The sequence below is a fragment of the Haplochromis burtoni genome, unplaced genomic scaffold (genome assembly GCF_018398535.1).
Source record: "Haplochromis burtoni strain Fernald_Lab_line unplaced genomic scaffold, NCSU_Asbu1 Contig_285, whole genome shotgun sequence".
Lineage (NCBI taxonomy): Eukaryota > Metazoa > Chordata > Actinopteri > Cichliformes > Cichlidae > Haplochromis > Haplochromis burtoni.
In genome coordinates this window covers 590,668-602,136 of record NW_024582646.1, presented here as the reverse complement: position 1 = coordinate 602,136, position 11,469 = coordinate 590,668, and the positions used below count along the sequence as shown (strand labels likewise).

General features: G+C 37.3%; 1 protein-coding gene across 2 annotated transcripts in view; it reads left to right on the top strand.

Moving 5' to 3' along the window:
- prkd1 (protein kinase D1) overlaps positions 1–11,469 on the top strand; it is a 79,489-nt gene that overhangs the window by 22,546 nt on the left and 45,474 nt on the right. For both annotated transcript variants that reach the window (XM_005940983.3, XM_005940984.3), the window contains 4 exons: positions 9,312–9,443; positions 9,532–9,701; positions 9,785–9,808; positions 10,110–10,320. In XM_005940983.3, the coding sequence (XP_005941045.1) occupies positions 9,312–9,443; positions 9,532–9,701; positions 9,785–9,808; positions 10,110–10,320 (537 nt within the window). The remainder of the gene's footprint in view (positions 1–9,311; positions 9,444–9,531; positions 9,702–9,784; positions 9,809–10,109; positions 10,321–11,469) is intronic.

The following is an 11,469-nucleotide window of genomic DNA, read 5'->3' as shown; positions in this document are numbered from 1 at the left end:
TGAAAGTAACGAGTAACTTGAAGTAACGGAGTTACTTTTGATAGAAGTAACTAGTAATGTAACTAAGTTACTTATTTAAAGTAACTTACCCAACACCGAGTACCAGTGACCCCCTTAGACTGCTTTTTAGTTTTATTTTCCTTGTTTTGCATTGAATTATCACTTCTGTCACTAGTTCGCTAGCATAAAAGAAAGTAAGTCTATTAGCAGCAACCAGCCAACCAACCAGGGAAATCACACTTTGTACTCACACAACATGCCGCTAGACATGGGCTGAAAAACGGAAACTTTAAACATTTACCTTTTAAATCCAGCTTCACAGACACTGTTAACTCTGTGACAGTTTTTCAGAGTAGGGCTTGTGTAAATTAGCTTTAATACTTGTAGTGTAGTGTAATATCCATTTCAATGGTAAATTATTGTGTTATAATTGTACCAGATTTAAAGGACTGACACAAAGGAACTGCTTGCTGAAACAGAAGCAATGAAAGAACTTTAGGTGCTGAAAGTGTCAGTTACAACAAAAGCTCTAAAGCTTGGTGACATGCAGTTCAGCTGAAAATAATAAATTGGAACTGGAAAAGGTCCTAAAGTGTAACAAATACATACACGCAACAGATGACATTCAAACATTTAAAGACACGGAAGCGCTGAAAGTTGCCAGCTGAATTAAGCACTAATGATGTGAAATAATCATTTTCTTTTTGTATCTTTTAGCATTCACGCCTGGTATTTTCCATCTTGTTTACAACACCCTACATGTTTGACTAATCCTTCGTATCTTCCCCTTCTCTGACTCAGTCCTCTTTAACTTGTCTCTCTCTCTCTCCTCCTCCGTCAGGATGCTGCCACTCAGTTAAAAACACATTTGTTAACAGCTCCGTGCCAGTCTCAGCAACAGCTGAAAATGTGGTGGAAACAAACAGGAAATTAACACAAAACAGAGATGCAAACTCCAACAGAATGCATTTTCTGTCATATAGTAAGCAGGGGTGGACTAAAACAATAATAAAGGCTCGGGTGGTACACGAAGCGAAGCAAAAAACCTTTAATGACCTCACATCTAACCCAAAATTAGCCCCCAGTCGTGCCGTAGTTCAAGCCTAAGGAACTGTGTTTCATACCAGGTCACAGAACAGGGAGTAACTGTTCTTTTAATATAATGGTACCATTATGTTTGTCCATTATATTAATCTACAGTAAACAAAAGCACTAAAGCTTAGTGAGCAAGATCTCCATAGTTGTCCACCCAGACACTTAAGCTTATTGTCCAGCATTTAGCTGCATTTGTGGTAAAGCTGTTTTACATTTTTTTAATTATTTTCTTAACTTGCCAAGTCATGGTACATTCAAGGACCTATAATACTGTAAGTCATTACATTTTTTTCTGATTTCAATCTGGCTCATCTTTCATTCCACATCAGCTTCTCATGGACATCTGGACCATTTTCAGTATAGCTGCTATTAATCGATCACTTCATGGAAATCCTGTTATGTCCCCTTGTAATTGCGCATCTGTAATATGTGCTGGATTTTTTCCAGTGTGTGAAAACTGTAATCTTTCCACTTGATTAATTTTTGTTGTTTACAAAGTTGCATGGAGCCAAGTGTGGAAAGAAAATGAATGAAAATGCTCACTGTGCTATCACATGCTGGCACGTACAACAGTTCAGACATTTCTGCTGACCTTTAGGAGCCGGCATTTTCAGTCTCTAATCCTTGAACAGTTGCAACAATCATGAGCCCGGTTTTCTGCCTTACCTGGAGCCTGCCGGCCTTTCAGGTTTTGAAACTGTGAAAAGCAGCTCTTATTGCTACAGATAAGAGCAGTTTTTTAGCTGCTTGCTAATTAATATCTTGTCATGTTGACTCTTAGCGGGCAAAACATTCCTGGGTCATTTTCATGACATATTTCTTCTGTGAGCAGTAACAGCATCAAAAGTAGAACACAGCACCAGCAAACGTTATTGAATGAAATGTCTCCGCATCTTTTTTTTTATTTATTTGTTTTATTTGCAGGGTGCTGAAATGTTTATTTTACTGTACATACAGCCTATTTTGACATATGAAAGCAAACACATAAAAGTAAACTTAACACACCGCACCTGCTTATACCACCGCCGCTGGTCTACACTTTCTTCCCCTGCAGTGTTTGTTTTCTAGTTGTAGGATAACAAGTTAGCAACGAGCACTCCTAATTCTACCACACAGCCATAAACACAGGCATTTATATCCAAACAAGGGCTACCTAGGAAACCTCACTCAAACACACAAATACATGCACACACATGAACATAAGTCATTTTCTGAAGCATATAATAACAGTTTGGGAGCTTGTTCACACATCCAAACGTATGTTGGCCCTCCAAACAAAAGCCATAAACAATAATTTGAATAAATGGAGGTAATTTCCTACAGCAGAATGTCTAATCAGAGCTGTATTCTACTGGAGGACCGCGACACAGGCCGAGTGCGTGTGTGTGTGTGTGTGTGTGGGGTTGTGTGTGTGGGTGTGTTAATGTGTGTGTATGTAAACGAATACGAAAAGGCGATAGAGAATCGGAAATACATGCAGAGAGAGAGAGAGAAAAAGAAAGAAAATGACCGAAAACTGTGTACCATAAACTACCCATCCTGCCTTGCCAAGCCTGCTGGCCAACTTAAAAGACATTCAGTCCATCTGTGCCCACTAAGAGCCTCTCCTACCTCCAAAACATTTACAAAATACCCACTAACAACCCATTCATTAGTCTTTGTCTCTGTTGTTCTGTTTATCTCCCTCCCTTCTTCTCTCTTCCTCTATCTCCGGCTAGTTGAATATATTCTGTAGTTTTCCTTTTTTTCCAACAAATCCCATGTGGCGCTCCAAGTATCTACTAACAAATGTGTGTGTGTGTATCAGAACCTGATACTGACTATTCCTTTTAGCTCCACTGTTATCCCGAAAAATCTCAGTGAGCCACACAGTTCCTTTAACTAACTCCTACTAGCAAAAGTTTGCATTACAGCAGTTATGATTTTCGTCAAGGTGAAATAATTTGGGAGAAAAGAGTAAGCTCTGACATCCAAGTATTTTTGGCAATTACGCCAAGGAGAAGCAACATTATGGAGACACCATAGTAAGTGGGCCCCCTCCCCCGACACTAAACGTTGGTGGCAGTGTAGCAGAGTAAGCAGATGGTTCATGGAGAGTTTGGATGAGATGTTCTAGACAACATGGATGAGGAGGAGCTGGTGTAAAGGAGCGACAGATCACAATGAATTAGAAACAGCATGGAGTGGAAACCAACTGGCTCTGGGAACCCAGGAAGGTTGATTATTGGATAATTGTAGTGACGCTGAAATGTTGAACGATGTAAATTTAACAGCATGGGGAAAAGGAAGTGATCAGAGGACAGATCTTTGGTGAAATTGTTAATTGACAACTCACTTCTTGATCAGACTGCAGGCAAAGGTGGCTTAACTCAAAATGTGTTAGAAAACCGTGTGAAAACCATGAGTCACCTTTTCCATTTAGATTTGGTTCACTTCCATCCGTAGTCTTAGGTCTGACAGATCTGACTGTCCTGCAGTACAAACAGGTTGAACACTCACATCGGTAATAATGCTACTCCACCTATATCTGTATAATCAGCACCTGTTGCCAGCCATTACAAGCCAGTTCAGTTCCTACACACTTTCTCTGGGAGATGGATCACCTTGGCAGACTGTCTTTACAGGAAAGTCCTTTGAAGAGGTGCTGACAGATGTATGTGGTTAAGTGTCCTGTCATATTTTGGAATTTTGAACAAAATCTGCTTTAGTCAGGCCATTCAAGTCAGGATCCCAACACCCTTGTCTCCAACTCTACATCCACCCACACCCCTATACAGGAGAAGCATCCAATGCTCTACAAAATGTGCCTTCTTCCTCTATGTATTCGTCAACATGTAATCAATTAGGTGTGTTTGATGCACTTCATCTTTACAAGCATCGTCCATGTTTACTCCTTTCTCAAATTCACAACATTTTTACAAAGAATTCAGGCAGAAAAAAAGCAAATCAATTAATAAACAATAGGTAAGGTTATTACATATAACATATATGTGGCACATTTCAACAATAATTTTCTTATAGAATTACATCTGACTGAATCAGTCTCAGCAGACAGAATACATGATATATCCAAACCCATGCACTGGCAGTATTGAAAATTTGTATGCAGTGTGTTAATAATGTAGAAAAAAAGATAATTTCATAATTGGTTCTGATTTGCTGCCAATTTACACTGATAGTATTAAAACTACTAGACAACAGATTAGAAAATAGATTATTGGAGTTTACTATGATAACACCATAATACCTATTATCTCATCAACTTAAAGTAGGAATTTGTTGAATTTGGTTTGTACAAACATTGAGAAAGTCAAGCAAGAAGACACAATTAAGTTGGCTACGTTTTTTCATCTTTTACCACAGCCCCCTATATATTTACTTATGGCTCCTGTTGTATCATGTTTTGCTACACTATCAGGGGTGCATGTTAAACCCAGCGTTTTACATGGATTTCTATCAGGGTCGCATTGACTGCCTCAGTGTTTCTAGGTTTAAATGTATTCTTTTTTTTCCCAGTCAGTGTGGCAAATGCAACGCTATTATTATCATATTAATTTGACACATCTAGAATAAATAAATATCTATTTTATCAACTACATTATTTACAGGAAATTTTTATTTTCTTAGTTGGGAATCTGACTTGTATAACAAGTTTCAAAAATATGTGTTAACTTTTTGTAAAATACAATCTAATACGAAAATGTCAAAGTTCCTATATTCTGTGAGCCAACAGGCGTTAACAATCTAAATAACGATAAACATTTTCCCACCCTAACAGGTGTAATGGGAAATGTTAATCAAGCACAGGCTTTACACACCCACTCAATCCTTAAAAAAAGGTTTAATGTGAAGATATGTGAATAAGGTCTAGCATGAAACAAGCTTTAGAAATGTGGCTTGTCTTTTTCTCAAATGTATAAGAACACTAAAAGTAAAACTTTGTACATGCTCCAAAATCAAAAAATATCAGATGTCAAAAGAAATCAAAGAAACACGAAATTTAATGGAGTCTAAACTATAAGTAACTATTAATCCCAGTTCATGGGTAATCTCAGTTACCCATGAAGCTTTGACAGAAGTACAAAAGTAAAATAAAATAAAATCTGAGTGGTAAATGTTTCTGGTTTATCTGGTTTATCTTTTTTCAGTATTTCTTTTTTCTTTGTTTCTGGGATTTTCTTTTCACATTTCTCACCCACATATTTAATCCAATAAATAGACAAAAACAAGTTGTAAATATTACAATTACATTTTTCTAGTTCTTATGTTGAGCTGATTGGCCAAAGTTGGCTGTTTGTAGCAACTACTGACTAAAGTTTGCATTCCTTAAATTGCGCTCTGTTTTAATTTCTTTTTTTGAATTACTACCAAACTCCTTTGGAGCTACACATGCCAGTTCTAAGTCTGAATCAGTAGTTTGGTGCCAATGACTGTAGTACAAAGTGAGCTTTAATGTTTTCTATTTAAAAACTTTAAATGTAAAGCTGCAGAGTCAGTAGCTGTTTCTACCAGAAATCCCATTCACTTTGCCCCTGTTTTCATTGTCTTTTTTTTGTTTGTTTTTGTGATATTATAAAGACAGCAAAAACTGATTCTTTGTTTGACATTACGAGTGTCACAGCAGGGGTTACCGGCACTGCCTGTACACCCAACTGGGTTTTTGTCAAAACAGCTGGAGGATATTTGGGCTCAGATGGCTGCTGTGGCCAAGAGCCCAGTCACCCCAGATAAGCAGCTGCTCATCTCTGAAATAAAATTAAAAGCACGGAGAAACACTGGAAAATGTGGAGGAAAATATGGTGCCACAGATTGGTTTGTCAGCAGTGATTAGAAGTCTAACATTCAGGATTGCTATTATGTTGGAATGTTCTTATTTTTCACTTTCAGTTTTCCTTGATTTGAATATTGTTATCCTTTAAGTGGGAAAATTGCTCATAACTTTATGGAGTGTTCTCATGTCGGAAAAACTAATGTTTTGGTGACAGTTCAGATGCACTGCAACACCATCAAATAGAAATGCTGTAGAAGGACATTAAAGAAAATGGAAGTTGAATAAAATCATTGGAAATAAGAAAAAAACACTATGGAAGCTGAATAAAAGAAAAAAAAAACCACATAGTTTAAAAAAAACCTTAAAAAAAACACAACAGAAGTGTTTTAGGTGAGACAATAACATGACGAAACAGTTGTGGAAATGACAAGCTAATACTAAACAGCTTCTTACAACACTGATGAAGCTTCTGCTTTTCTTAACCATGTATCAGTGCAATCCTTTCGTCACTTTCTTTAAGTTGTGTTTTGTGAGATTTTGCTTAAATACTTAATACTTGAAATGTGCTCAGTGCAATAGACCTCAATACCTCAATACTTGAAATGTGCAATTCACTTGTATTTTTATTTTTTATTCCTATTTATTCTATTTATCCCCTTCTGTATATTTTATTTATATTTGTCTCTGTATTTATATATGGTGGTGTTGTGTTGTTGTGTGTGTGTGTGTGTGTGTGTGTGTGTGTGTTGTGTTGTGATGTATGTATGTATGTATATATATATATATAATTCTGTAACTCTGTAACTTCTGTCGTTGCTGTGCTTTTTTTGGAAGTCGAATTTCCCAGAGGAACCCACCCGAGGGATTAATAAAGTTCTATCTTATCTCTTATCTTATCTTATCTTAAAGTTACTTTTATTGATCCAACTTTTTGATTCAACTTTTGTTGTGATTTGTGTGCTTTTGCAGCATTTTTCTATTTGCTGGTGTTTTCCTAAGTTGCAGTGCATTTGAACTCTCAAGTACACCATAGAGCAATGTGTATAAAAAGGGTTTCATCTGTTTATTGAAATGTGGAATGACTCATATGTATAATGTCAGAAATGGAGTTTCAAAATGTACTGTAACTGCTCCCAGTCCTTACACTAAACCACTGAACATAATTTTACTACGTATCATGAGTATTGATAGTTACGGTACAATACAGTAGTAAGTTCATCGCTAAAATTCATCACTAAATACTGCAGCATGTTTGTTAAAGAACAGTACACTTTTTCATTTCATGCAACACTTCAGCTGCTTTCACTGCTGATATGTCTAATGACACTTTGGCAGACAACATCACATTTAGTGTGTGTATAATGTATAATGTCCACTTACACTGACTCAGGTACATCTCAGGTCGTTATTGTAGAAATCCCTTTAAAAAATTATGCTTATCCTTCATTTGAAGTGACACTTTCTCTTCAACTGCAAACTTCATAGCTGACATGTGAAAATGGATTTCAGGTGATGTAACAGCGTACAGTCCAGCTCACATTTCAGCTTCTTATGATTAAACCCCATTAATTTCAGTGCATTCACACACCATTTGTCTTCACTTTTCCACTTCTCCAAGTTTTACATTTTATGTTGTGTTATATGTTTTCAAGTGACTCTTAACCCATGTTTTAATGAATCTCCAGGTTTATCTGCAGTTCTTTTTTTTAACTGCCATTTTTACTTCCTTAGTTAATACACAAAGAAGTAAACAATGTTTAAGAAATAATATATTTATTCTTTCTTTTAACCTTTATTTTTAACTGAAACAGTTCAACATAAATATGAAAGTACAGTGTGTACTGACATTTCAGTTTCTTAAGCACTTACATTTCACGTAATGTTTTTGTTTTGCAAATATTTGAAAAACTTTTGTAATATGATTTCTGATGCATATGTACAGCCATTCATTAGTGTGTAATGTGTTACCCTCACAAGTGCAATTTGAGGTACTTGCCTGAGGACAATTTGATGTGTGCACTGTAAGTGTCAGGGACTAAAACCACCGATCTTCTGAATAGTGAACAACTTTTGCCACCTCCTGAGCACCAGCTGCCCTAAAGTTTTTGTCATGTTTACACTTTACTGGTGATGGGGAACGAAACGGCTCTTAGAGCCGACACTTTGACGTGGACAACACAAGCCGACTCCTTATTGGGAGCCATGGGGTTTTTTTTCCTTTCTCTCACCCTCTCTCTCACACACACTTCACTCCGTACACGAGCCTTGTGCTTTGCGCTGGGCAGAGGGGGGAGGGGCGGTAGTTACACTCGCAGTAGCACAGGAACAGAGCGGGAGGGAGAGAGAGAGAAAGAGCGCCAGGGACAACGTCACATTAGAAAGGTATAGTTATCATCCGCAACTATTTTCAGTTGCGGATGATAAAGGATTCAGAAAGTTTATTCATGCAGGCCCATATGACAGAGAATGTGCATCTTCTTTTTGTTTTCATATTTTTTCATATTTATATTTAATTGTGTTGTGGTTTGCAGTGTTTTGTGTTGTTTCACTTTAAACTTGTTTAAAAGGAAAAAGCTGAAAATTTAAATAGTTAAAGTTGAAATGTAAATAGTTGGTTTTTGTATTATATGATTTATTAAATTTTATGTGGAGTGAATAAATAAAAGTATATTTACGGTGGCCCCTCGAGACAAAGCACAAAACTTCAAAACATGTAAAAACTCCAAATCACGTAAAAACTCCAAAACACAACAGAAGAGCTCCAGGATGCTAGGGGCAGTGTTGAGCTTTGTTACCTAGTGGCCACACAAGCCAGGAAGTATCAACGACCGGATTTGGTGTGTGGTAGTAACAAAAATTAACATTTTTTTTTAATTATTTGAATACATATGAGTGCTTGTGTATAAATACACAAACAATACACATATGCTTTCAATTGTGTAATTTAAGTGATCTAGGTAGCTCTGTTTTGGAAGTTCAGTTAACGCTAGAAATGTGTTTTGGAGTTTGTACGTGTTTTGTCTCTGGGGGCCACTGTATATATTTATATATAAACATATATAAATAAAACCACTTTTTTTACATTAGTAATTCCTTTTGTGAATAATTTTATATTGTTGTTGATAATAAATTAATTAAAGCAACAAAACAACCTGAAGAGCCAGTTGGGAGCCGAAAGAGCCGGTTCTCTAAAAAGATCCGGAAATCCCATCACTACACTTTACCTGAAATTTAAGCTCAAGTCATTGCTTTTATTTCAGATTAACATTTCAGCTGACCCTTCTATACTTCTATTTTATTACTTACACTTAAACTTTTTTCAGTTTTCAATAAGTGCAACTACAACTCTTTTAAGTGCATCAACCCCCTAGTACACATATAACCTTACTTGACAGACACAAAAACTTGTAGTTGGAATTCATTTATATCTTGTAATTTTCTACAGCTTCAGCCACAGTAGAGGACTTCCAGATTCGTCCACACTGCCTGTTTGTCCATTCGTACCGAGCTCCAGCCTTCTGCGACCACTGTGGGGAAATGCTGTGGGGACTTGTACGCCAAGGACTTAAATGTGAAGGTAAAATATCCTACTCCCATAAGATGAAATCATGAGAACATTATGGCTGAGGTAAAATTTTAAAAAGAGACACTATCCTTTTCTCCAGGTTGTGGTCTGAATTACCACAAGCGCTGTGCCTTTAAGATCCCCAACAACTGCAGCGGGGTGAGGAGGCGTCGTCCCTCCAATGTCTCATTGACAGGCGGGATAATCAACATCGGGCGTCCGCTCTCTGCTGAGCCTTCACCTCCCCACTACAGTGATGATGCTTTATTGGTCAGTACAAAAGCACAGACCTGTGGAACACAGTTTTTCAGAAATGTTGAAGTAACTTTTTTTGTTCTTTTTTTGTTGTCCAGTCTCCAGTCAGTCCTAGCATGGAGGTAAGTCCTCCCATCTTTTTACATAGAAATACTTCTCTAGGGTCATTTTTACTTATTGCATAATAGTGAACAGGCAGCCAAATTAAATTATACTGTGCAATTCATTCTCCCATCTGTTAGTCTATTTATCATATAGTTCTTGCAGGCAACGGTAACCCCAGAGCTGAGAAACCAAACTCTAACTAAATCTGCTGCCATAAAAAATCATTTTAAGTGTGACTTATCATGGAAAACAGGTCCACTGGCAAAAACTAGAAACTTATGAAAAACTTTGAAATGCTTTGCTTGTTTCTCCCAACAGCAGAAGAACCAGTTAGATTACTTTCCTGGTAGAGAGCGGCGATCCAGCTCACAATCATATGTTGGCCGTCCCATTGAGCTTGACAAGATCTTACTGTCAAAAGTCAAAGTTCCCCACACATTCCTGATTCACTCTTACACCCGGCCTACTGTCTGCCAGCACTGCAAGAAGCTGCTCAAAGGCCTCTTCAGGCAGGGCCTGCAGTGCAAAGGTGAGCTGTTGTTCTGAAAACCTGCTGTAGATGTTTTTCAAAGCTCTAGATGTCAAACTTAAAACTGTCTCTGCTTGTAGCACAGCTTGTCCAGTGTCCAAAACATTTTGCATTAAGATGCTTAAAGAAACCTTGTCCTTTCAGAATCATTGAGACATTTCTTTGGCTCAACCATGTAAAAACTACCAGTAGGTTCACTGTTTACTTGTTAATGTAACCATTAGATACTGTAATACAGTATAATACAGAATAATGATTTGCCATGGTGCTACATGTAATGCTGCTGTAAAAGGACTAGTAGAGAGACTGAATACTGAATGTGTGAAAACATTACCTGGATAAATAAAGACTCTGCTGATTGTACTATTAAAATATAGAGTTTAGATAATGTAGGTAGATGATTTTAAGTACCTGGGATAAATTCCAGGCAACAGAAGCAGTGTTGAGGAGAGGTGAAGAAGAGTGTGCAAATGGGGGGAGCTGTTAGAGACAAATGTCAGGGCTGATTTGTTACAGAAGGATAGTGAATGGGAAGTTTATGAGATGTTCGCGAGACTTGCTATGTATGGTTAAGACACAGTGACAAACAGATAGGAGGCCAAGCTGGTAGTGGTAGAGTAATGAAGATGTTAAGATTTTCATTGGAACTGAAAGTTAGTAAATTCTAGGGACAGCTCAGGTTGAGTGGTTTGTAGACAAAGTGACACAGTGCAAAGGAGGAATAGCAGATATATTCCACAATCAGTGATGGGAAGGTTACTTTTACAATGTATTCCACTACTGATTACAGAATACATGCCCCAAAATGTATTTTGTAACCTATTCCGTTACGTTACTCAATTAGAGTAACTTATTCTGAATAATTTGGATTACTTAATATATTATCAGGCAATTATGTAGGCAACTACATGAATGTACTATTGCTGTGTGATCTTTTACTATTACTGAAGAATACTCGCCATACCAATACCAACTAGATGTTTAAATCTTAATATAAATGAGTAACAGTAGGGTGGACATTAGGTAAGGCTGCACTTTTTGCAGCGATCTCATATAGAAAAGTATTGCGCGCATATATTTTCAGGTCCGCGGCTCCGAACTGTAGTAAAGGGACCTCTGGCTAATACGTCGGGTTCCATGTCGGGCTCG